This window comes from Ambystoma mexicanum, chromosome 7q (genome assembly GCF_040938575.1).
Source record: "Ambystoma mexicanum isolate Mex_15411 chromosome 7q, UKY_AmexF1_1, whole genome shotgun sequence".
Lineage (NCBI taxonomy): Eukaryota > Metazoa > Chordata > Amphibia > Caudata > Ambystomatidae > Ambystoma > Ambystoma mexicanum.
In genome coordinates this window covers 1,108,500,283-1,108,527,734 of record NC_090941.1, presented here as the reverse complement: position 1 = coordinate 1,108,527,734, position 27,452 = coordinate 1,108,500,283, and the positions used below count along the sequence as shown (strand labels likewise).

General features: G+C 43.3%; 1 protein-coding gene across 1 annotated transcript; it reads left to right on the top strand.

Annotated features, from left to right (window-relative positions):
• Window positions 1-14,991: 14,991 nt before the first annotated feature.
• On the top strand, window positions 14,992-15,823 carry LOC138528259 (peroxiredoxin-like). Its single transcript, XM_069639710.1, has one exon. The coding sequence runs from the start codon at window positions 15,103-15,105 to the stop codon at window positions 15,694-15,696; it is 594 nt and encodes a 197-aa protein (XP_069495811.1). The 5' UTR covers window positions 14,992-15,102; the 3' UTR covers window positions 15,697-15,823.
• Window positions 15,824-27,452: the final 11,629 nt, after the last annotated feature.

Sequence of the window (27,452 nt, the reverse complement as noted above, 5' to 3'; positions counted from 1 at the left end):
CCAGTACTACTGTCAGGTACTGTCAGGTTGGAGTGACATATTCTTTACATACAGTATCATATACTCACTTACATTGGGTCAGGGGAGACACATATTTAGTATAGAAAGGTTTTAGGAAGTTATTATGGGTTATATTTTTATACAGCCAATTTTGCCCTTAACCTTCATTGCAATATATGGAGATTGCCCCAAGCCAAGATCGAGGTTCTCAGTCTAAATTCTGATTGGCTGGAGATTGTTTATAGGGAGGACAATGAACATTCTACACTGCCTTTCATCGTCCTTGCCCAGCTGAGAGGTTGTGTGCCTTGTTGCTCCTGCTTAACTTTGTCAAGGGTGACAAGTTTCTAGCAGTTGAGCGGAAGATCTGAAAGTATAACAGGAGTCATGTTTGGAGTTTGGTGGAGACAAAGGGTCAGAAACTTCCATTTATTCTGAGAAAAGAAGTTTTCAAGTCTTATTCAAGATAAGTGACTTACCAGATTTGTTGAACTTGTAAAAAGGTTATATTTATCTAAGGGACTGAAATCAAATCTGTATCTAAAAAGATTGAAGCGCGTACGTTTGTTTTTATCGCTACATGTCAAATCAAACTAGCGCAAGAGTTTTTTGTCCGTTACTTTTCGCCCGCGCGTGTGTCTCTGCGCGTGAGAGTGAAGCACGAGCATGTACTTTGGACTCGCGTTTACTGTTCGTTTACGCAAGGGTTTTTTCCGTGTCATAATATAAGCGCGTGTGTATGTTGCGCATGCATGTATTTATTCGTAAATTGGACATTAGCGCAAGTGCGTTTTACCCGCGAATTGAGTCGTCAGCGCGTGTGCGTGTTTCCCGCGACTTGGAGGAAAGCGCGTGTAATTTTTATCGCGTCTTGGATTTCAGCGCGAGTACGTTTTACCCGCAAATTGAATCGTTAGCGCGTGTGCGTGTTTCCCGAGACTTGGAGGAAAGCGTGTGAAATTTATAACGCGTCTTGGACTTAGCGCGAGTGTGTTTTTACGTGTGTGCGTATTTCCCGCGATTTGGAGAAAAAGCGTGTGATTTTTTCTTCCCGCGGTTTCTGGCTTTCCACGTGAAGATTTCAGCGCAAGTTAAATTTGTTCCTGAGAAAAAGACTCTCTACAAATAAAATATTAAAAACAAATACAAGAGCTTAAAAGAACTTCATAAATCTTACTTGAAGACCTTGTTCAAGAATCTTTGATTTGAGCAGACTAACTACAAAGTTAATTTACATTCATGGACCTACTGAGAAGGCTGAATTATCTATAAGATTCTGGTCCACAAGTAAGGAAGTCTTGTCTGCTTTTCACTTCTCTGGGCATTCTGAAGAGAAGAACCAGGTATGGTTTTTAAACTATTTTGATTAAGGATTTAGAGTTTAAGGTTAGTATAGTAACCCATGAGTAATGAGGTATATTGCATGTTTATGTTTTAACTACAGGTGAAGAACCAGCGAGTTGATAGCTTCCAGCCTGGTGTTTGTTTCTTTGTCCCTTCCCCCTTTCCCCTGAAAGTGAGGTAAACTGAGCAGTTATATTTATGTCAGCTCAGAGTGCCACATTTTGGGTGGATTGTCGGGGGTTCAGCAGCTTCTGCAGACACCAGGTTCTCAGCATGACAGTATGAAAGGCCAATAATAAAAAAAAAAGTGTCTGCTCGAGCTGTTATGAACCCCGACGAGACAACCATGGAGGCATTGGGAGTAATGGTTAGGGAAATGAGAGAAGAGTTACGGGTGGCTCATCAAGAGTATTCAAGTCTTTGTCAAAGAATGGATGAGTTAAATTTAAAGGTAACACAAATACAAGAAAGAGAAGGTGAAGTTTCGGAAGGTGCAAGAAACCCACCTGAGTTGGTAAGAGTAGGAGAAGAACAAGAACCTAGGCTTCCCAGGGGGGCAGAGAGAGGTTTAGGAACTTTAGTTATGCCTGTTCCTTTGGCAGCCCCAGAACGTTTCTTAGGAGATTCTAGAAAGTTTCAAATCTTTCAGACTCAGTGTGAATTGCATTTTCTAAGTCGTCCAGAGTTGTTTTCCACAGATGCTTCAAAGGTAACTTTCATCTTATCATATTTATCTGGAGAAGCTTCTGCGTGGGGAAGTCTTTTGGTTAGTCAAAAGAATTTGGCTTTGAATAATTATTCCCTTTTCCAGACAGAATTTAAGAAAATGTTTGATAAGAGACAGTTATCTTTAGAGGTTGATGGAGAATTACTGGAACTGTGCCAGGGAGGAAAGGAGTTGATTTCTTATATCACTCAATTTAGAACTTTAATTTTAGAAAGTAAATGGCCAGTGGAGAAGAGGGCTTCCTTATTTTATAGGGGCTTAAAGGATGAGTTAAAAGATGCTCTGGCTGGAGTTTTGGAGCGACCAAATACTTTAGATGCCTTAATTGATTTGGTGGTACAGTTGGATTTTCGTTTAACAGAAAGACGTTCTGAGCGTAGACGTACTCAGGGAGAGGTTAGGTTTCCGGGAAGAATGGAGAGGCCTAAAGTTGAGGTGGTGAACAGAGAAGTGAAGTCAAAGATAATTGACCAGCAGAGCCGGGTGAGAGGTCCATTGTCCAAGGAAGAGAAGGCAAGAAGAAGGGAGAATAATTTGTGCTTATACTGTGGTAGGAGTGGTCATTTTCTTGAAACCTGTCCTTTTACTCCCAAGAAGATCTCCAAATCTTCAGGCAGAGTACAACAAGTGGCAAACACAATACAGACAGCGGTTCCTCACATAACGGTGAACGTATCCTTGATGTTTGAAAAGGTATTTTTAGGTTCTGGGCCAATTATTATTGATTCAGGAGCTACGGCTAATTTTATGGATAGAGGATTGGCTAAAACTCTATGTATTCCTATTGTTGCTAAGAAAGAAATGGAGCAGGTTGGAGCAGTTGATGGGACATCTCTTTCTTCAGGTCCAATCACTCATAATACAGAGTTACTTGAGATGGAGATGACTGGAGGTCATAAATAAAATATCTCTTTTGAGTTAATTGACGCTCCAATCTTGAAAACTATTTTGGGTATGCCCTGGCTTACACTTCATAATCCCAGAATAGATTGGAGTGCAAGAATTGTATCCTTAGAATCAACCTTTTGTCAGGAACATTGTCTTTCAGGAAAATCTTTTGAAGAGAAAGAAAAAGTTGTGAATTCCGTTTCATTCTCGCTTGCAGAAAGAGGGGCAATAGGTTTTGACATTGGAGCAGTTGTGGGTGAACTTCCAACTTGTTATCAGGATTTTTGGGATGTTTTTGATGAAAAGGAAGCTGGTGAGTTGCCTCCTCATAGGCCTTTTGACGGCAAGATAGAGTTGGAGCCTGGAGCTATTTTACCAAGCAGTAGGGTTTATGCCTTAACTGAAAAAGAGAATGACTATTTGAAAGAATATTTAAAGGAAAATTTGGCTAAGGGATTTATTCGGCACTCTCAATCGCCGGCAGGCTCGCCATTGTTCTTTGTGCCGAAAGCTGATGGTTCTCTCAGAACTTGTATAGATTACAGGGCAGTAAATAGAATGACAGTGAAAAATCGGTATCCTCTCCCTCTCATTTCAGAAATGTTAAATCAAATCCAAGGTGCAACCATATTTTCTAAGTTGGATTTACGTGGAGCTTATCATCTTGTAAGGGTCCAAGAGGGGGATGAGTGGAAGACGGCATTTAAAACCAGATTTGGCCTGTACGAGTACCAAGTGTTGCCTTTCGGTCTTTGCAATGCCCCAGCGGCTTTTCAATTTTTTATTGACGAGGTTCTTCGGGAATTTCTTGATGTTTTTGTTATCGTCTATATTGACGTCATTTTGATTTTTTCACAGAATTTGGAGAAACACAAAATTCACGTTCGACAGGTCTTGAGGAAATTGAGAGAGAATAATCTTTTTGCTAAATTGGAGAAGAGTCAGTTCCATACGGATTCGGTAGAATTTTTAGGATTTGTGATTACTCCTTGTGGTCTGGAAAGAATCCAAAAAAGGTGGAAGCCGTTCGTGATTGGCCTACTCCAACTAAGGTGAAGGAGATCCAGAGCTTTTTGGGATTTGCCAATTTTTACCGAAGATTCATTGAAGGCTTTTCCAGTTTAGTAGCTCCAATTACTCGACTTTTAAGAAAAGGAGTTCCATTTGTTTGGGAAGCTAAGGCTGATGAGGCTTTTCATATTTTGAAGGAGAAATTCATTACCTCTCCTATTTTGATTCATCCTGATACTTCCAAACCATTTTTTGTAGAGGGTGATCCTTCAAATGTGGCAATGGGAGCAGTGTTGTCTCAGAGGCATAATGTTACAGGACAATTGCATCCAGTGGCTTACTTTTCTAAGAGATTTTCACCTGCAGAGGAAAATTACACCATTTCAGACCGAGAGCTTCTTGCTATCAAAGTAGCATTTGAAGAATGGCGACATTTTTTAAAAGGAGCACGTCACACTGTGACTGTATTAACTGACCACCGAAATGTACTCTTTTTGAAGACAGCAAAAACTCTGACACCTCGACAACTTAGGTGGTCATTATTTTTTGCGGATTATGACTTTATAGTTACTTTTAAGCCAGGTAATCAAAATAAAAAGGCAGATGCCCTGTCACGGCAGTTGCCAGAAAGTGAGGTTAAGTCGGTTTGTGAGCCTCTTCCATTGATCGCTCCAGAACGTTTTGTTCTTGCTGGGGTTGAAAAGGAGAACGAAATCTTCAAGAAAGTAAGGGAATCCATTTCTGAGACACAACTTGAAGATTGGGTTTGTTTGGATCCAGCTCGCAAAATTAAAGATGGTTTACCTTATTTAGATGACAGACTCTACTTACCATCAATTGAACTTAGAGAAAGAATGTTGAAGGAGTGTCACAAATCTGTCTTGGCAGGACATCCATGGTATCGGAAGACTCTCGAGTTGATCAGAAGACATTTTTGGTGGGAACGAATTCGACAAGATACCCTCAATTTTGTTAAGACCTGTGAAATTTGTGCTAGATCTAAGAATCTCATCGGAAAGCCTTATGGGTTATTGGAGCCGTTACCAGTTCCACCGCGGCCTTGGTACTCAGTGTCTTTAGATTTCATCACAGATCTTCCACAAGATAAAGGTTGTACTTCGGTATTGGTTGTAGTTGATTTACTCACCAAAGAAGCACATTTCATTGCAATGAAGGGAGAGGTTACTGATGATAGTTTAGCTCATAGTTTCTTGCAAGAAGTGGTAAGATTGCATGGAATTCCTAGTCAGGTCATCTCAGATAGAGGTTCTAAATTTATTTCTAAGTTTTGGAGAGCTTTTTGTAAGAGATTGGGAGTGGAGGTATGTTTATCATCAGGTTACCATCCAGAAACCAATGGGCAGGTAGAAAGGATAAATCAGGAGTTGGAAAAATATTTGAGGTGTTATCTGCAGACAGGTGAAGAGTGGGTAGATTTGTTGTGGGTTGCAGAATTCGCATATAACAACTGTAGTAAGGATGCCACCTCTATGTCTCCGTTTTATTTGGGATGAGGTTTTCATCCACATTTTCTTAGTATTGAGATTAATAATGATTCTAGAAACCCAGAAGTCGAAAGGAGACTAGAAGTTATGAAAAGAAATTTGGAAAAAGCAAAAGGGGTGTTGGTGGAGAGTAAACAAAAATACAAAGAGTTTGCTGACCGTAAAAGGAAGATTAGTCCTCAATATAGTGAGGGAGATTTGGTGTGGTTATCAACCAAGTTTTTGAGAATTAAAGGAAGAAATAAGTTTTGTCCTCATTTCGTAGGACCGTTTGTTGTTGAAAAGGTGATTAATCCATTGGCTGTTCGTCTTAAATTACCCAGTCATATGAAAACTCATCCAACTTTCCATGTTAGTTTATTAAAACCTGTGGTTAAAGGAACTATATTAACACCTACTCCTTCGGCAGTTGTGATTGAGGAAGATGCTTCGGAAGAATTTCTGGTTAAAAGAATTCTGGACTCTAGAAGAGTAAGAGGAAAGCTACAGTATCTCATTGATTGGGAGGGCTTTGGTCCTGAAGAGCGCATTTGGGAGAAAGCTAGTGATGTACATGCTCCTCGTTTGGTAGAAAGATTCCATAAAAAATTTCCATTGAAGTGTGGCCCAGGGACTGGGCGTCAGGAGGGGGGGTACTGTCAGGTACTGTCAGGTTGGAGTGACATATTCTTTACATACAGTATCATATACTCACTTACATTGGGTCAGGGGAGACACATATTTAGTATAGAAAGGTTTTAGGAAGTTATTATGGGTTATATTTTTATACAGCCAATTTTGCCCTTAACCTTTATTGCAGTCTATGGAGATTGTCCCAAGCCAAGATGGAGGTTCTCAGTTTAAATTCTGATTGGCTGGAGATTGTTTATAGGGAGGACAATGAACATTCTAAACTGCCTTTCATCGTCCTTGCCGAGCTGAGAGGTCGTGTGCCTTGTTGCTCCTGCTTAACTTTGTCAAGGGTGACAAGTTTCTAGCGGTTGAGCGGAAGATCTGAAAGTATAACAGGAGTCATGTTTGGAGTTTGGTGGAGACACAGGACAGGAGTCAGAAACTTCCATTTATTCTGAGAAAAGAAGTTTTCAAGTCTTATTCAAGATAAGTGACTTACCAGATTTGTTGAACTTGTAAAAAGGTTATATTTATCTAAGGGACTGAAATCAAATCTGTATCTAAAAAGATTGAAGCGCGTACGTTTGTTTTTATCGCTACATGTCAAATCAAACTAGCGCAAGAGTTTTTTGTCCGTTACTTTTCGCCCGCGCGTGTGTCTCTGCGCGTGAGAGTGAAGCACGAACGTGTACTTTGGATTCGCGTTTACTGTTCGTTTATGCAAGGGTTTTTTCCGCATGATAATATAAGCGCGTGTGTATGTTGTGCGTGTACGTATTTATTCGTAAGTAGTTGGACATTAGCGCGAGTGCGTTTTACCCGCGAATTGAGTCGTCAGCGCGTGTGCGTGTTTCCCGCGACTTGGAGGAAAGCGCGTGTAATTTTTATCGCGTCTTGGATTTTAGCGCGAGTGCGTTTTACCCGCGAATTGAATCGTCTGCGCGTGTGCGTGTTTCCCGCGACTTGGAGGAAAGCGCGTGTAATTTTGATCGCGTCTTGGATTTCAGCGCGAGTGCGTTTTACCTGCGAATTGAATCATCAGCGCGTGTGCGTGTTTCCCACGACTTGGAGGAAAGCGTGTGAAATTTATATTGCGTCTTGGACTTAGCGCAAGTGCGTTTTTACGCGTGTGCGTATTTCCCGCGATTTGGAGAAAAGGCGCGTGATTTTTTTCTTCCCGCGGTTTCTGGCTTTCCACATGAAGATTCCAGCGTAAGTTAAATTTGTTCCTGAGAAAAAGACTCTCTGCAAATAAAATATTCAAAACAAATACAAGAGCTTAAAAGAACTTCATAAATCTTACTTGAAGACCTTGTTTCATTAATCTTTGATTTGAGCAGACTAACTACAAAGTTAATTTACATTCATGGACCTACTGAGAAGGCTGAATTATCTATAAGATTCTGGTCCACAAGTAAGGAAGTCTTGTCTGCTTTTCACTTCTCTGGGCATTCTGAAGAGAAGAACCAGGTATGGTTTTAAAACTATTTTGATTAAGGATTTAGAGTTTAAGGTTAGTATAGTAACCCATGAGTAATGAGTTATATTGCATGTTTATGTTTTAACTACAGGTGAAGAACCAGCGAGTTGATAGCTTCCAGCCTGGTGTTTGTTTCTTTGTCCCTTCCCCCTTTCCCCTGAAAGTGAGGTAAACTGAGCAGTTATATTTATGTCAGCTCAGAGTGCCACATTTTGGGTGGATTGTCGGGGGTTCAGCAGCTTCTGCAGACACCAGGTTCTCAGCATGACAACTCACCACTATCAGAAAGCCGGCGTTTTAAAACCACCAGACTTTTGTGTAAAACTGAACAAATGAAACAAAACCAGACCAAGGAAAGACTTGCTAACAGGTGGATACAATGTAAAACTATATTCTGAAATGACTTGAAGGAAGTAATTATTTAATGTGTATGTAAAAATCGTAAGTGATTTAAACTGGGAACGAAAAATTGACATGTAGCTAAAAACTGGCTTAAAGAGATTCCAATTCTGCCTGACATCTACCCCCACAGGAGTTAAAACCTGCTCAGCCACTCTTCCCCTTGCCAAAAGGAGATGTCACCTCTCTGATTAGATTAGGGGTGGAGCAGCTACAGGGAGTTGAACAAAGGCCTGTCCTGGACTCAGGCAAATGTTATATTGGGGGCGTCGTAAAAGTGGCTTCCTCTTGGCAGAAACGGGGAGGGGCAGCCCCCTCTGAGGACAGGCTGAGCTTAAAAAAAGTGGATAGACTGGTTTCTCCACCATGTGACCTGGGAAGACACACCCCTGTTGGCCAGAATATGATTTTAAGAAAGATGTATAACTCATGGTGCGGACTTGTCAAAATTATCTAAATGATACCATAATTCTTGTGATTTTTCTGTGAACATTTTGAGATGCGTTAGGACCCTGTGGTGTATTCTGAGGGGTTGCTAGCGGAAAATAGGGTCTCACTCCAAATGTCTGCATGTTAAAAATCTGACACTTCATCAATTAATGTCCATACTCCTTGAGCACATGTGTGTAAATTTGGGTAAATGTCCGATATTGCAAAACCCACTAAAAAGCGCAAAATGTTGCCATTTCTGGATGCAAGCTCTTAGGAACAGCAGAGTTTGAACAGAGTATACTTCATGTGATATGTGATGGGTGCATGTAATTTTAAACCACTGTGTATCTGTGCAATATGTATTTGAGTCAAATATAGATTTGCGGGCAAACTGACCAGGGGAAGATCCTCTGACCCATAAAACCTACAGCATCACTCTGACTCACATTTCCTTCCCCCAATCATGGGAGAGGGGAGAATTGGGCCAATGACAAGTAGAGAGGGGCAGGCTTAGCTAGGCCCAGGCACACACCCATTTTCAAAACACATAAAAAGAGCCACTGGAAGCTAGGTAGGGACATTCAAATCCAGTTGCTGGGGAGCGTTTTGCCGGACCACACAACTTCCAGAAGATACCAGTTCCAGACTGACTCCAGCTACATACTCCAGAACCTAGAACTTATACTTTAGAACCTAAATCAGAGTCCTAAAACCACAAGCTGAGTTCTCTGCAGCAGGCCTCAAATCATTGCAAGCTACTCACAGCCGGACGAGCTGCTTGAATCCCTTGCCAAGAACTTTTGCCAGTACCAGTGCAGAGATCCAGGAGCCGTGCAGAGACCGCTGTATCCGGACAGACCAGACCAGTGCCAGACCAGTGCCAGACCAGACCAGACCGTGCAGAACCGCAGACCCAGAGACTAGATCGCTGTGAAGTGCCGCTAGCCTGATTGATCAGATCCATGACGAGACCCAGTCCTTCCAAATATATTGTGAGTACAGCTAGGACGGGGCAAAAAACCAAATCTCTTAGTTTAAAGTAATATAATTCAATCTATTTAACCTAAGTAGAACTGCCTCCTAACTGTCACCTGTCATTTGTAAAGCTGTGCCACTGTCACTTGTCAATTCTGAAGCTGCAAGCTGTCACTTGTCATTTTGAGTTTACTTTAAATCCGAAAAACTACCTTTACTTAATCGTCTGTATCTCTGGAACCGTTTGGGCTAGGAACGAGATTTAACTTTCCTCTGAAAAGCTTAGAATCTACTCCTTATACTTTTTCCGTAATCACGATTCACGCACTCGCAAATTTTTCCGCGATTTGCGATTTGGCCTGATTTCTTTACCTGTAAAAAGATAGCAGCTTTTTGCTTTCCTTTGCTAAAAATTCGTTTGCCTCTTAAGAACCATCCCTGAATCATTGCTAAAGTGAGCCTGAACTCATCCCAAGTATCTCTCACTCACCCTGAACATCCTGAAGGGAATTAAAAGCATTTTCAGCATATTTCTCACTTCATTGCCATCACCTTTTAAAAGCATTTTGGGCCTGTGTTTCAAACTTCTATCTGTGATCTAAGCTTGCTGGGGTGAACTGAATTATATTTGATCGCATTCCTAAGAACTGTGTGTGTTACTTCCATCTCCTTCTATTTCTTACATTGCATAGGGGAGGGGGGTGAATTGCCATAGAAAAAGTGATTATTTTATCTTTTGCTAAAATCATATCAAGTATTTCTGTACTGCATTTTATTCCTCATTGCTTTTCCCTTGAAATCATAAAAGTAGTTTTGCTACTTTATCCATCCTATACTAACTCCTCGTTGATTGTAAAGAAGTGCGCTAGTGCCAGATGACCCATTGTTGATCAACATCATATGTCTAAGTGTACTATCAGATATTAATTTATTATAAAGTGTGATATATATATATATATATATATTGTTTAAATTCTCAAATAAACCTTTTAAACTTGCAAAACAGAACTACTTCTTGGCTCAGTGGGGTTAGGGGGATTCTAAGAGAGGGGTGTTATATAGGGGTAGTCATCCAGAACTCATGAACTGGACGTAAAGATATATCAATAAGGGTTTCCATTCAGTATCCCAGACTAGGCATTGACTTAGCTGTAGTGTTGAATTGAATCTTCTTACAAGCCCAATGCAAGGATTACGCCTCCAGGTACCCCCAGAACCGATCCAAGGGGAACAGTCTCTGGATAACTTGGTCAGGGAAATTTGTCTACGCTTTTCCCCCCCGACTCCCCTTCTGAACAAGATAGTACACAAGATGCACCAGGAACCAGTCACCATGATTCTGGTGGCTCCCATGTGGGTCCACCAACCTTGGTTCGCGCACCTGATGGAAATGTCCCTCTCCCCACCAGTCAAGCTGCCCGGCCCGTACAACATGTTGTCTTAGGATAGGGGGGAGACTCTGCACCCATGCCCACAAACTCTGAATTTAGCAGCCTGGCTCCTGAAGTCATAGAGTTTGGACATCTGCAACTCCCTCGAAGATGCATGGACATACTGAGGGAGGCAAGAAAGCCTAACACACGTTATTGCTATGCCAGCAAACGGAAACGTTTTGCCATCTGGTGCAGTTCCAAAGGCATCAATCCCACCGATTGCTCGCCTTCACACATTGTGTTATATCTAACCCATCTGTTGGACTCTGGGTTAGTCTTCAATTCCTTAAAGGTTCACCTAGTGGCATTGTCAGCCTACACCACGTCACAGCAGAAGGTGTCGTGGTGGAAAATACCTGTGATTAAAGCCTTTATGGAAGGGGTTAAAAGAATGTATCCCCCCATCACTCACCCAGCCTCTGGGTGGGATCTAAATGTGGTTTTAACTAGGCTCATGGGACCCCCTTTTGAGCCTATGCATAAAACTAGTCTGAAAGACCTGATTTACAAGACAGCCTTTCTAGTAGCTATCACTTCTATCAGAAGAGTTAGCGAACTACAGGCCCTCTCGGTTTTGGACCCTTTTGTTACAGTCCACAGGGATAAGGTAGTTCTGCGCACACATCCCAGATTTGTGCCGTAATTTATTTCGTAGTTCCATGTGAACCAGTCAATCGAACTAACCACATTCTTCCAGAGACCTACTAACATGGCCGAAAGAAGCCTTCACACACTAGATGTGCGCAGGGCAGTCATGTTCTACATGGATCGAACTAAACCACTGAGGACAACTAAACAATTCTTTGTTTCAGTGGCAGCTGGTAGAGAAGGGGACCCTGTCTCTAAATCAGCAATATCAAGGTGGATTGTTAAATGCATCACACTATGTTATGCTCTTGCAAAGAGAGAACTGCCCTTCAAGCCTAGAGCACATTCTACTCGAGGCACTGGGGCATCCATAGCATTCATTGCAAATGTTCCCCTAGAGTCCATTTGCAAAGCGGCAACCTGGAGTTCTGTACACACCTTTACAAAACACTATTGCCTAGACACTCATTCTAGGTCTGATTCTCAGGTGGGACAAGCAGTACTAAGACATCTTTTCTCTACTGTTCCTTCTCACAACCCACCTCCAACTCCGGGTACTGCACGCTAGTCTATGCACCGCATGTGATTCTAAGCAGATTAACAAGCATCAGAAGACATGCATTACTTACCGTAATAGCATTTCTGATGATTGTATCTGCTTAGATTCACAAGCGCCCTCCCTGCCTCCCCGCTCGGGGTGGAAGGAACATAGACTTCTTACTACTTTCTCTCTTCATGTACTCACTCACTATAGCCTTGGGCTCCCTCATATACAATACAATCGGAGGGACCTCGGCGCGTGAGGGATTTTGGGTAATACACACGTCACGATAGGGATAGTGTTTCAGACACGCCTATGCCGACGTCCCCTTTCAGTCCCCGAAAGACAAGATGCAATACTCCGCGGTTACCTCTGGATGTCGGACCATATGCACAGCATGTGAATCTAAGCAGATACAATCATCGGAAATGCTATTATGGTAAGTAATGCATGTTTTATGCATAATATTCGCCTCCTTGTCTTTAATAGAATCTAAACCCCCATTTCACGCGAGTGTGGAGGATTAGGTATTGAGGCCCTGCTGCCTAAGCGCACTCTACAAGGCGGCCATCTTTGAAAAGGATTGCCGGACCTGATTAAAAACAAATAATTGATCAATGAAATATTAGTTTGTAATGCAGATGAAAGAACGCATGACGTACCTTTTCTTACTTTTGGATATAAGCCCCCTTGCATTTTAATACTACAAATACGTGCACTGCTGCTCGATGGATGTTGACTGCTTCGTTTGTATGCTATATTTTCACTCCTGTCTTCTTTTTTTTCCCTAATGTGTGGAGCTGAGCTTGTTTTGGAATTAGTTTGAAAGGGCATTTGCCTTATTTCGTTTTTCTTCCTCTAGACACAGACGCCGGGCGAGAGTACCTTTTTGGTAAGATAACGTGGCCTGCCCTCGCCGCCTGACAACGCACATACGAGACAGAGTTTTTCCTTTCTTCTGGGCCGCTGATGTCAATTCCCGGAGTGATAGCGTAGTCTGATATCTGCCCGCTCTTGCTTCCCGAAGCTTCCAGGCGTTGACCTCACTCCACCAACCTGAACACAGAGCTGCCGCCGAGAAAGGAGCATTTCTCTTTTCGTTCAGGTTTATATGTGAATGTTGAACATTTGAAATGTACTTGTTTCATTTTTGAATGCTGTGACTTGTAGTTTTCCAGATCTTTTCACATTATATATCCAGTACCACGGGATAGGAAATGGGCCGGAACAATGCGGAGCCTGTCTAAGCAAAGTAAAGTCTTGCCAGAGCGCCCACGGCCAGAGCGCCCACTGGGCTAAGGGTGTCTTGCCCGAGCGCCCACAACCTAGCCTAAACGGTCACCAAGAGCTGCGACCTAGCAAGGACTCCCACGTTCAACCACAGGCCTTGCTTTAGAAGACTTGCCTATATGCAAGAATGCACGATGAAAGGATGAGCTCTGTGGGAAACAGTCCCAAGGATCGCATATATTGAGACAGATAAAAAGAGCAGAGACCCTCATTTGCACTTATTGCCCAGAAGAGTGTCATCAGAGCTCTCAAGTTTCCCATGGCCATTCATGAAAAAAACATCCAGGCCTGTGTTTGTTTGGAATTCTGGATTTTGTAGTTTTCCTAAATTTCAAATGGGAAAGAAGAAATGACAAGTCCCGGAAAACTAAGAGGGGGAACAAGGACAGAATGACCTCACGCATTTCCAGGGGAACACTGAGAGCTCTGGTTTCATGCTTGAATCACTTTGACAGAACAATTTCAAATATATAAGTATGTGGTCATTATTATGTTGTCAAAATGCTCTTTGCTATGCGTTTATGCAAATCGCCTGGATTGGGTTCCTTGAAAATCTAGAGTGCTGTTTAAACTGGGCTAGAACTCTGCCCCAAAGCCCCTCCCACTTATGACCCACCACTGCACAGGGGAGCCCCCCCCCAGCCCAGAGTCCTTTTTTTCCATTTCCAGTAGTCCAGGACTATTATGAAAAACTCCCTTTAATGTTTTCCCGCAACTCCCAATTTTTCATCCCGAAAAGGTAGATATTTTACAACATTTTTCTTCCGCTGAAAATTGACTTTTACCCCAGTGCAAATTAATTGGGGAAAAAAAGCAAATGTCCCTCTTTCTGGGGCAAAAACTCCCATTTCATTGTTTTGAAATGTTGGATGGCATGTCCAGCACAATCATTATGTGGGTCATTATTCAGGTCTTTATTGAGCATGGAACTAGCTTTGGGAAGCAACGGAGCTCTTTACAAATACAGGGGGAAGAACACAGTGAAAGAAGCAGAGGGAAAAAAAAGGGGGCAGGGAGCTAGCAGGGGAGGGTAAGGGCCAGCCATTGGAAGCAAGGGATCTACAAACAACCGGGGTAGGGATGAGGGGGGGGCAGTGGAGAGCATATCACTGAGTCGCAGGTAGCGAGTGCAGTGCAGGGTGTGTGGACGTGGGTGTTAGGGAGGAGCCATTCTTTGAAAAGGAAGGTCTAGAGCTCTTTCCTGAACTGTAGAAGTGATGGGAGCAAGTCTGATGTTGACAGGGAGGTTCCAGAGTCTTGGAGCATAGACAGAGAAGGCCTGTCTTCTGGTTCTTTTCTTCCCGTAAAGTCGTAATTCAAGTCTGCACATTTCCTTACTTCTGGTGGATTGCAGCCCCCCGGAGATGCTGAGTTTCTAAGTGAGCTACCAGTGAGAGGGGGCTTCAGGGTGACAGCTTTGTAGATGATGCAGCAGGATTCAAAGCTGAAACGGGCTTGCAGTGGGAGCCAGTTCAGTATAAGTCTCAGAATGCACTAGAGAAAAACATAAACCCAATTTGAAGTTGAGAAACAATAAGCAAAGGTCACTTGTGAATAAAAAATAGGTAAATTTGCCCCTCTAACAACGACATTTAGAATTGAAGCAGCACAAGTACACCAAAAGCTGAACAAGGAGTGGCACTTCCTTCCCTTGCTCCCCACTCAGCGGTGTGACATCACAATGCTGGCTGCAGGTCATTATGAAGCCCACTTTGTTCCAGGGAGCCTTGTGATGTCATGGAACTCTTCAGCACAGCCTTCCCAGCTGTTCATGTTGGCTGACATGCTCAGCCCATCATCCTGTGTTGGGGGCTTCAGTGGAATCAAGTGGTCTGATTCTTTCAGCGGCAAAGCTTTCCCCTGTACCGCCTGCCACAATGTCTATAGGCAGGGCGCAACTTACAAAGCCTGCTCCCGATTTCCAGGCAACCGCTCTTATGCCCGATGGTCAGTTTAAACAGCTGAGACTGTCAGACTACAAAGGGAAGTACCTGGTGTTTTTCTTCTACCCTATGGACTTCACCTATATCTGCCCAACGGAGATTATCGCCTTCAGCGATCGCATCGAGGAGTACAAGAAAATCAACTGTGAGGTGATGGCTTGCTCCGTGGACTCGCACATGGCCCACCAGGCCTGGGTCGGTACCGCCCGCAAAGATGGAGGGCTAGGCCAGATTACCATCCCTTTGCTGTCAGACCCGACCCACGCCATCTCCAGGAGCTATGGGGTCTACAAAGAGGATGCAGGTGTAGCCTTCCGGGGGCTCTTCATCATCGATGCCAGTGGAATGTTGCGCCAGGTCACCGTCAATGATCTCCAGGTAGGGCGCAGTGTGGACGAGACAATGCGGCTAGTGCTGGAGTTCCAGCAAACCGACAAGTATGGCGAAACGTGCCCCGTGAGACCGCAGGACCCCGAACCAACCAAATCCAGGTCCTCTAGTTCCAGCCGCACCCCAACTCCAAAATGATGGTCTTCACCCTGATGCTGACTTAAGTAAAGAACATTTCAGAGACTAAACACATGCGTTAGAAGTATCATGCATTGGTGACAACTGGGTAGCATGCAAACAATTAAATCACTTGTGAATAATGACACTACTGATGCCTGTGTCAGAGTGTCAGCCAGTGTGTGGGTGCACGTGTGGGCATGCATGTCCTGTGTAGCCATCAGTATGGAGACCACTGTAGACCTCCACAAGCTGTTTTGTATGATGGGACCAGGTGAACACTATCCCTATGAGGCCTGAGACATAACAAGGCCTGTTTCTCGTAACACCCCATGTTTCATTACATTTTGGCCTAGCTTTGGGGGGTTCCCAGTTAGCCTCCTGCTTATTGATAAGAGCTAAGCTTTCTCCTCAGCGGAACAAGGTTGGGGATAGTTCAGTGGGATGTCTGTATTGACTTGCCCTGCAGTCACTTCCCCAAACATTCACTTAGTCACATGTACCTTTACTTCTGTCTTTCGCATCCCCTAGCATTCTCTTCTTAATTAAAGGGAGAGACACGCCCCTTCTTTTTTACCACGTATTCTACTGCCATGCCACCCCTTCATCCCAACCCTAACCATAACCACGTGCATTGCCACTTTCACAATGTGAAGATGCAGACGAAGTAAAGGCATGACAAAGCGAAGGTAGACTCAGTAACCGTAGGGGCCATTTTCTATGTGAAGTAAAGGGAGGATTAAGTATTGTGCTTCATTATAAACATATAAACAAAGTTTAATTGAATAATTTGGTGTTGGGAGTCTTGCAATTCCAGCTCATAGAAATTGTAAGCCATTTCATTTTTGGAAGTAAAATAGTTTCCATTCTTAAATTTCCTCCAGTATATGGCTCTCATAAAAATAGAAATCCTTCATTAGCCAATTGTAACGGTAGTCATCCGGATCTAGGCACCAGGAGTGGAGGGAAGGGTAAAACCATCTGGCCACCAGCACGTTTGAAAATACCCTTGAGCCGCCACAATTGGAAGCCATATTTTCAACACACTACAATCTATGAAAGGTTTTGACTTTCAGGCTCATATTTTTGATGTTTGACATGCTCTTGAATTAAACCATTCAAAAAGGGTTTACATGAAGCCTTGCACACATACAACTATAATGTAGTTTACAGAGTATGCAGTATGTTTCTTGGAACTGTCACGGAGAGGTGACCAGGTGTCATTACTGCACCCTTTTCAGAACTGATGTAATGTTCTATAAATTGTCGTAGGGCAATTTAGCCTACCTACCCGCCTCTGAGTTACCCTCTTAACCTATCTCTCATCTGCCTGCTAGCTAGCATTGTTCCCTAGCCTCTAACCTGCCTCTGACCCTCACTTCCTCTGCACTTCACCCATCATGGTCACATCCCAAGAACAGCTGTCCAGACCACCTACCCGCACTTAAAAATGTCCAATGTTGGTTATCCTTAAACTATGTCTGTCCACTTATGTATTGTCCCCCGTGAGTGTTCCATTTACTCCCCACCACAACCTGGTCAGAATGTCCCTCAAACTCACCCCATTGTAAGAAGCTCACTGCTTCCCATCAAATCTGATCTCTTATCTATTGTACGTTCTTTTGTGATCGAAAGAGCATTGTTCCTCCTGTATATAAATAAATAGGTTGCCAAAGAGTATGATGTTGCACAGACATGTGTGTAGTTCTATATTTTTCTCCAGGGAATCTATGAGAACCCATAGAAAGGCTGTAGGGGTTTGTCATAAAGTACAGTGATTGTACAGGGCCCTTTGTACATATGCATTCCTATACAGCTCGATTGTTAGGTTTCACCAAGGGCTGTTACATATATCTAAGGCCCTTGCCCATATGCTGGTGGTGATAACAAGGCCAAGAACCTCCCAACACCTAGATGGCGATACTATTAACAAAATGAAGTGAAGGGTTCAGTGAGTTGGAATTATCTTGATTTAATGGCAACCAAGGAAGGCAGATTGTATCGCTGTAAGTCTTGCACTAGGCTTGCCCTGTCTCTGATGATGCCAGGGGAGGTCATATTCAGAGCAGCCAAAGAGGATGAGACCTGGTCATGGAGTAGCGGTCCTAGGGGGGCTTATTGGTGGTTCATCCCTTCCGTCGCACTGAAATTCACAAGTGGCGGCCATATAAGGATGTTCATCTCCCGGCGCGCCCTCAGAGGTGTGGTTCTTAAAGGCGTGGCAACTTATTGTGGCATTTACAGCAGCACTTAAGTGACTATAAGATCGGGGCCGGGAAGTACTAAACGCATCTAAGGGAGTGGTCTCCAACTCCGGTCCTCAAGAGTAACAGTTGCACCGGATTTTCAGGATAACCACTGACTATGTAAATAACTACCATTTAGATGTGTTGAATGCAAATCCATTTTGCAGGGCTATCCTGAAGACCTGCACTGAATTTGTATCTTAAAGAGCAGTCTTCATGGAAGGCTTTGTTTACACTCCTCCTGGTGACACCTAGTAATTTCCACTAAATGTGAAGTTAATGACAGTGGATGACTTCTGGTCAGTGATTATCACGTATTAGGTTCATTATATTTGTTTGTTTTTCATATTATCCTCTGCTTTTTTGTGTTCAATCCATTTTATTGATTTTGGAGCAATTTACAAATATCCAAGTATTTGAGATTTGGAAATTCAGTGTTGCAAAAGATGAACAAACAAACAAATGACCAAAGATTAAATGATAAAACCTGCATAAAACATGATACCGTAAAATTCAGTGCAATTAGCTAGTGTGAACACGGCTAATAATAGGAACCAGAGAATCAGAAATAAATTGGGAATACATTAGCATGAATAGAGAAGGAATTACCATGAACAGAGAGCAAGACTTTTGCAGACATTTAGCTGAGGGCCACATACAAAGCGATCAAACGCTGCTATGACCCGCCGTGTTGGCCCATGACTGGTGCGTAGGTACAGGTTGCCTCATATCTCTGGACCGAGCACTTGGGAATGCCAGTTGAAATAATACAAGATCACTTCTTGATATTGAGCCGCCTAGAGCTAAGAACGAATCAGGCAATTACACATTGGGGGCAAGATGGTGATGGCTGGTGGCAATGCTTAGTGGGAAATAAAACGTAGGGCAAAACATCTCTGAGAGGGAGGGAAGCCTCAAGCGAGAGACGGATCCATTATAAAAAGACCTACAAGTAGGTGGTAAAGTCAATGTCAGTGCTCACACGGTTATCTTTGCATTGCGGGGTCATGAGTATATGCGTGATTGGTCTTATCAATGAATACCTCCAGGGGGAAGACCATGCAACTCATTGGCTGATTGGTGAGGTAGGACCCATGTTGCTCATGATCCTTTCCCACCACACGCCTCTTGCAAATGTCTGTCCACTCTAGTGGAGTTTATTGCCATTTTTCCAATGAGTGGTGACAGTTTTTATTGCTAATGACAGCAAGAAATCTAGTCATTTCCCTATGTTTTAGAGATAATGTCAGGCATGCATGGAGAGGCAAAAAGTACAATAGGACTAGTATGGTGACGCCTGATGCCCAAGATCTGCTATATGCTGCTCCACCCCTCCCCCCAGAAGGGGAAGATAGAGCAGCATTCATAGATGAGGTGTAAAAGAGTGCCTTTGTGATTATAGCAGTGCCAACATACGTCTGCATCTCTTACACAAACATTTTGATATACAGATGCAAAACCCTTGCTAGCATTAGTCCAGATTGTATGCCAGATCTCATTTTCTTATACCACTTGTATGTTAGGGGAAGCAGAGTGGGAGGAGATGGACATTTATTTATTTATTTGTGTATTTACTTATTTTGACATGTGTAAAGCACGCCTAACCCTGGGGCATCAGGGCGCTGATATTCTTAAAAGGTTACATGTTGCAGGAATATACTTAATGGTTACATGTTGCAGGAATACAGGTTACCGGTTAGGGAGCAGTAGGATTTGCATACAGTTCATCCATTACATTCAAATAGGACATTAAATGTGTCAGCATATGAGGTCACAGGATGGATGTGTAGGCTGTCCACAAAGTTTAGTAGGGCTGAATATGTATCTCTGTTGTGAAAAGTCGGGTTTGCAGGCGATTGCTGAAAGTCCAGAATGATGCCTCGGACCTGAGAGAAGGTGGGAAGGCATTCCAGTGTTTCGCCGCAAGCACTGGAAAACTGTTGACTCTTGCTTTCTGAAGTTTGAAATTGGGAATGGAGAGGAGGTGTGTGTAGGCGCTGCGTGTTGGTCTGCTGGATTTGTTCAGTGCAACTTTGTTGGATAGATATTTGGGAGCTGATCGAGAGATGCGTTTGTGGGTCAGGGAGAGGGTCTTACATGGGGTGCGGTCACGTACTGGCAGCCAGTGGGCGGCACGTCTTGCCTCGCTAATATGGTTCTTTTTGGGAATGTTCAAGGCTGCTCTTAGTGCATTGTTCTGAATCAGTTGTAGTTTTCTTTTAATGTTGCTTTTTTAGTCTCCATGTAGAGGGCATTGCAATAATCCAGTCTAGATAGGATCAGAGCTCTGGCTAGTGTTGTGCAGCTGGCTGTGGACAGGAATGGTCTGCACACGATAACGAGCTTGGATACGTAGGCAGTTGCTGAGGCAGTGGCATTAACTTGCCTCTTAAGTGTGAGGGCTGAGTCAAGATAGATTCCCAGGGTTTTTACTTCCTTAGATACGTTGATGGTAATGCCATCAATAGTAAAGGAACAGTAAGTATCAGCAAGTTTATTTATGCAGTGCTGAGGGCTGATAAGGAGAAGCTCTGTCTTTTCATCATTGAGACAGATGCTATGGTGGGCCATCCAGGCCTTGATAATTTTGTAGATTTGGTTGAGGGATTTGGAATCGAGGTCATGGGAGCCTGTAAGGGTTATGAGGATTTGGGTGTCATCCGCATAGTTGGTATAGGGTGTCACCCAAATCATCAAGGCGGTCGAACAATGGCTTAGTGAACGCCTCGATGCCTTTGGGCTGCAGCACGCTCTACAAATACAAATAAAATAAATAAATAACATGTTGTAAAGCTTGGGTGAGATGCATGAGCCTTGCGGCACTCCGCATGAGACTGGGCCGGGTGGAGCTGAAGCGGATGGTGAGAAGACCCTCATGGTCCTGTTGATCAGGAACGATTGTATCCAGAGTATAGCATCAGGAGCAAAGTGGGCGGCCGTTGAAAGGTGATTGCAAAGTGTATTATGGTCAACCAGGTCAAAAGCCGCTGATAGGTCCAGTAGCAAGAGGAGGGTTTGCCATTATCTTTGAATTCATCCATTAAAATTTTAAGATCGAGTAGGGCAGTTTCGGTGCCATGTCCTGGTCATAAGCCAGATTGGCGGGGCCTACGAGGTCAAAAGTTTCTAGGTGTTTTTGGATTTGCAGGTAGGCTGCACGATCCAGAATTTTAAGGAGAAAAAGAACCCTTGTTATTGGTCTGTAGTTAGTGGGGATGCTGGGGTCAAGTGTGTTTTTTTTTTTAGTAAAGGGAGAACTCAGGAGTCTTTGAGGTTGGTGGGGACTGTGTTTGTTTTGAAGGAAATGTTTATTAGCCTTGTAATGAAAGGTGCAAGTTCAGCGGCACATTCTTTGATGAGCGATGCTGGGCAAATATCGTCTTGACATTTGGACGTTTTGAGGCTTGTGGCTTGTGATGATATTCAGAACTTCGGTAGTTGATAGGGGCAAAGTTGAAGGGAGTGTTTGCATTCTGAGCTGGTGATGTGGGGATTTGTACTGGCTGGTTAAGAGTTAGATTACATTTGTTTAGTTTGATTTTTGTTCATAGCGAGGCTATCTTGCTTAAGAGAGCTTGTTGAATGTCTGGGCACCAGGCAATGTCTTTCAGACATGCATCTTGTAAAGCCACTGGGGACTCAAGTTCACGAAGAATGGTGAAAAGTTCTTTCGTGCCAGAGTTGGCTTTGGAAATTCTGTCATTGTATGTGGAGCTTTTGGTTAGAATAATAGACTTTTTATAGACTTTAGAAGAGTTGGTGAAAGTGATTTTGTTCTGGTCCATGGGGGCTTGTTTCCAGTTAGCTTCTGTTGCTCTCTTGGTATTGCATAGGGTTTTGAGGTCGGGGGTATACCAGGTGTTGAGGTGCGCCAGTGGTTTGGCTTTGCGCACGTTTAGTTGTGCTACTTTGTTGATGGCCGCTAGGAGGGTTTGATTGTACAGTTCAACCATTGTCGTTGGATTTTTACTAATGTAGTTCTGAGGATTCGTGATGGGGTGCAGGAGAGGAAGGATGTTCTCGGGTGTTATATATTGAGGGTTTCTGGATGGTGCAGCTGGGGATTGAGAAGGTGGTATAGCCTGGGTCTTGATTTGTGGTATGGAGAATGCAATAATGTGGTGATCGGACCATGGGCATGGGGTGTTGGCTTTGATCTCAATTTGGCAATTATTGTCAACTAACGAATCGAGAGTTTGACCTTTGCTGTGAGTAGGGCTTGTAATGCGCTGGGTGAAGCCAAGTGCTTCAATGGCGTTGGCAATTGTGGATGCGTTGCTGTCATTTGAGTCATGGAGGCCCAGGTTGAAGTCGCCATCAGAATGATTTGTGACGTAGGCTTGATGTTTTCTGAGAGGAGAAGAGCCACATCTTCTTCGAAGGTCAGGATTGCTCCAGGTGGCCTGTACATGAGATTTATAGTCACTGTGCTGGAGTGGGTTAGGGATAGTTTGATGGATAGGAGTTCGCCCGAGTGAAATGATGCATTGGGAATTTCTCTAATGAGGAGGTGGCTTTTGGCAATGATTGCCATACCTCTGCCTTTGACACCCTGTCTGTCTGATCTGTAGATGGTGTAGTTGTCAGGGATGGCCAGGCAGAGTGCAGGACCAGCTGCAACATGGACACAAGTTTCTGTTATGGCTAAGAGGTCTAGGTTGTTGGACATGATGAGGTCAGCGATGTCAAGGGCATGCGGTGGGAGCAATCTAGAGTTGATGAGGGTTCATTTGAATGTTAGATCTGCTGAGTTAGTAGTAGAACATGGTGTAGGCAGATAGGTTAAGGTAGCTGGCGTTGGGATGGCTGCCGTCTGTGTAGAAATGGCCATTGTGTAGTTGGTGCTGGAGGCGAGATGTGGAAATTGCTTTCTTAGAGGGAGACTTCATGTTTCGTTGTGTGGTTATGGTGTGGGCAGAATGGGCTCCCCGGCTATATGGAAGGGGTAGTCTCGAGTTGAGGTGAGATTTTCTCCATAATAGTGAGGGAGGTGGTTGGTGGTGGAGATGGTGGGGGGTGTCTAAGGGCAGAGTGTGGCTGATTTTGCATGTCGGGATTGGGTTGCGTAGGTCTGGGGTGTTAGTTGAGGGTGAGAATGTGGAATGCTGGTGGGTCTGGTGCTTGAGCTGTTGAAGATTGTGAATCTAGGGGCTGGATGTGTGGAGGGGCAGTAGGAAGTGTGTGGGGGTGGTAGAGGACTCGGTAGGTTGATTGTCATCCTGAGGGTTATGCTCTGAGTGTGGTTGGTGTTGACGAATTGATGGAGTGTGGTCGCTGTCATATGTAGAAACATACTATGCAAAGAATAGTGCATGGCGCGGTGTGGTGGCTGAGGACTGTGCTACTGTTTAGAGGTATGAGAGGTGCACTGTGGTGCTTGAAGTTAGTGAAACTGTAGTTAGGGTGGTGTGGCATAGGGTCACCTGATTGTAGTGGACATGTCATGCATGAATATCCATATGTCAGGGAAATGTTGCCCTTCATCCTGTAGGTGGATGAAAGCCATCAAAGGTTTGACATTGTCGGACTCAGATCTGTTTCTCTGTATAGCGTGAAGAGGTCTGTGAGACTATGGTTAGTGGCTATCACCTTTAAATTGGTTAAACACTAGATGGATATATTGTTGAAGCTAATCTGAACAGCAGATCGATTTAACTGTGAGTTTGATGTTGGGCTTATTCCATATGGGGTCATGAAGTCTCAAATACAAACTACTAGTGAGTTTTCAGCAGCTGGGTATAGTTTGGTTGGTTATGTTAAAGGGGATTTTCTTTTGTGTACATTGTTGGCCATGCATCCAAACGAATATGGGAATTAATTGCTCTATCTGGGTGTAGCCATTCTAGTTTGTACTTTTGATTGGAGCAGTTAAACCAGTACTTGCACTTAAATTACACATTTTTATACACAAAGTTTGGCGATAAAGCCTCCCAAGTTGTTTTGGGTGTTTGAGTTTATTTTGAATGAGTCTTCCTCGTTTTCCTCTTCCATATGAACTGGTTTACTGAATGATCACATTTTTTAAAATAGTTTTGGGAATGAGGGGCAGGAAACTTTTTTTTAATGAGCTGGATTCGTTTTTTCACTGTTTTTGGTCTCATGAATGAAGCCATTAAACCATACTCCGAGTATTTAGTCGCCTTGTTTGGCATTTTAAATCACCTTTGAACCAGTAGTTGTTAAGTGGAATATTTTCATATTTATTGATATTGAGTGTATGGCCTGACACCAAGGCTTCTGAATCAATGGTTTTTAAAAGGTCAGAGAGAGAAGAGGCAGGACTTTATCACTAAAAGATGTGTTCTTGTGTGCCATGAACGAAATTGAGCTATACCTGATGGTTGCTTTGAAAGCCTCCCAAATTATTTTTTATGTCTGAGACAGTTATTTTTGTGTTTGAAAAATTCCTTTGTATCAGACTTCGGTTCGCTTCTAGTGCTAGGCTCTCGAACGAAGGGCACCATAGAATCTTCAACCTCTGTTGTTATGAGAGGTATCATTTAAATGTTAAAAGGGGGCAATGACTGCGTGGTCTGAAATCGGGCTGTTGATGAAGCGACCGATAAGACACAATTCTTTTTAAAGATAATCAACTAGTCAATGCATGAATAAGGTTTGTGTGGGAATGCTTTAAGGTCATCATGAATTGGTCTCCAAGTGTCAGCAAAGATGTTTTTTCACGCAATTATGCTTTTCTTTATGGGCTTTGGAAGGTTTGAGACCTCTGGAAAAGTGTCAATCCATAACAGGGTCCATTGTTCGACTGAAGTCACCACTGACGATCAGGGGGTGGTTATGAGCGATGGAAAGAATTACTTCACAGTAATCCGACAAAAATGTGGGCATGTCTGTCGTGAGGCTATAGACATTACCAAGGTATAGCTTTGAGGATTGATATTAAAGACTAGCTATAAGCCACCTGCCTTGGGTATTTTGTTTACTGGAGATACTGTACATTTGTATTTTTTGGATTTTAAGATTAGCACGCATTATTCTTTCCTGGTCCCTCTGCTTCGTGAACCACTCCACCCAGTCCATATGCATTCCCTGAAAATCATGGTCAAGTAGGTGGGATTCCTGGAGCACAGTTTAATGTACCCAAATAATCAAATTATTTTCTTCTTTTCAGTGGATGGTTTAGGCCTCCGACATTCACTCGACAAATGTTCACATTGTCTTGTGGCGGCATTGCGTACAGTGCTGCCCATGGTATATTGCTAGAGTGCACAGATTATGATTGAGTACATTTTGCAGATCTGATATGTATCGAGTATTAGGTCACATAAACACAGGGTTTAAAAGGGTTCTTTGAGGGTTGGTCACTGATGATGTGCCTTGGGTTGGTATGAAGATCAAGGAGTTAGAATGCCAAGTATGCGCTTACCAAGTAGGGCAATGTCATGATCCTTATCCTGTCTGGGAGCATAACATGTAATTAGTGCTAAGTGTTGCTGAAGAGAGGAATCTATAAGTGACGGGAAAGGGGGCACAACTGAAATAATCAAAACTAGGAATAAGAACATAAACTTTGTCGTGAAAGAACCAGGGTAAGGAGCAGATGTACCCCTTCTGCCCATTGACCCCTTGTTGCGGAGTGGTGGGCTAGTACCGGTCTTGGTAATACCAGTCTCCCTATGGGGAGTGGAGGTACAGGGAAGAGTTGCCCCACCCACCCCACCATCGCAAAGCAGAAAGAGTCCCTCTTGGATGGGTGCTGGGGTATCGTAATGCTGGAAAACTAAATGCAGGGCATAGATGAGTACAACTGTGACAGTAGTTACTTTGATAGTGTGGAGTAAAGTGCTTCTGAGAGTAGTGTGTTCGTACACAACGTTTTAAGAAAGATGTGTGTTTATCTGGTGAGTTGTAACATAGGTGCAGTGAGGAACAGCAGTGATCTGGTATGGGTAGGGCTAATGGTTTTCTGTGAAAAATACATGAAAATAAATGCACCAACCAGACCAGGGGGAACAAAGGTGAGAACTACAACAAACAAAGGTGAGAACTACAACAAACAAAGGTGAGAACTACAACAGGGGTATCAACTTTGTGTATCAGCACAGCTCAAGAAGGTTCTAGAGGGCTAAAATAATGTGCCGGCAGCAGAGCCTTAGCATGGCAGTGTACCCCTAACCATGAACAGAGTGTAAGGACCTTGGGAGAGGGCTAGTGAGATGTTCCGTCTGCTGGGTTAACCTTAGCCAGTGCAAAGATACAGATTATTTTAATACGAGTTAGTCTGTAACAAAACAGCATTGGTGGTTAGTAGCAGGAACAACGTTATTGCAACGTCATGTAGATTAGATTATATATTGATGAGATTTATAGCATCAGCATCACTAACATTTGTTTTGAATGTAGGAATCACTTGTCCTGGGGATAGAAAAAGCAGGTGGAACAACCGGTGGCGCATTGTGGTGTTAGGAATCACCTGGGAGTAAGAATGTATTAGGAGGTTCAAGAGAACCTGGAATTAGGGTTGGGATGGTCTGTGAAGGACAACATTATGTTTTTGGTGAGATGGGGTTGGAAAAGCCAAAGAAAGAGGAGTGGTTTCTGCTGATCCTGGCGAGAAAGACACGCAAACGGTCTGGGTTGTAAATGTTTCGGTATTGACCTTTGTGGGCAGTGCCCATGTATCCAGATCAAAAAGACTGCATTTGATACGGAAGTTTCTTAACTTTGGGCCGAGTGCAAGGAATTCCTTTCTTGTCTCTCTAGTTTCTGTTGGATAGTCTTGTGAACTTAAACAATCCCCTTTTTCCAGCTTAGAGGTACACCTTTTTTGATTTGTTTTAAGACCCAGAGAGTGTGTTGGTATCTCAGGGGCTTGAAGATAACAGGTCTACGTCCCGTCTTACCTCGTATTGGGCATTTGGGTGCATTCTGACTCGCGAATGGTCTTTTGAAGCCAATCCATATAATCATGGAGATGGCTTCTTCTATTAATTGCGGGCATCCAATCTATGTTACCCTCGTCTCCCTCTGAAATTCCATAGATGGGGTTATTTCTACTGCCACAATCTTGGCTTTCTGTTAGTTTCGTTTCACACGTTGGTATCTTTTAATGGGTGTCAACATGTTGAGTGAAAATTCCATGGTCCAATTCTGGTATCCACTTTGTCTATTCTTTTGTCCAAATGTGCTATTTCTTCCCCCTGGTTAACTCTTTCTGTATGTCTTCTGTGGTTGTTTTGTTTGCTTCCATGAGTTCTTTAAGACCTTAGCTGCCCCATTATTTTCTGAAGCGATTTGAATATTGCTGGGTCTTCTGGTGCACCTGTGGTAGAGGGGTCTGGTTTTGATCCTGTTCTCGCTACTGTTGGTGTGATTGAGTCCTTGTTGAGACCAATTGCAGTGGTAGACAAGAGGATGTAAGAAGATGGGTCCAATGTGAGCTCCATAACTGCACCCAGGGTTGGACCCAGGATCAAATGATACCTATGAGCCACGACTGGGTAGTGATCTGATTTATTCTACAGATGCTAGGAGAAAGCACTAGTTGGCTGCTAGTGTAGATTGGCTCAGTTC

Coding starts and splice junctions, on each gene's coding strand:
- LOC138528259 (XM_069639710.1), top strand. CDS start 15,103: ATGTCTATAGGCAGGGCGCAACTTACAAAGCCTGCTCCCGATTTCCAG.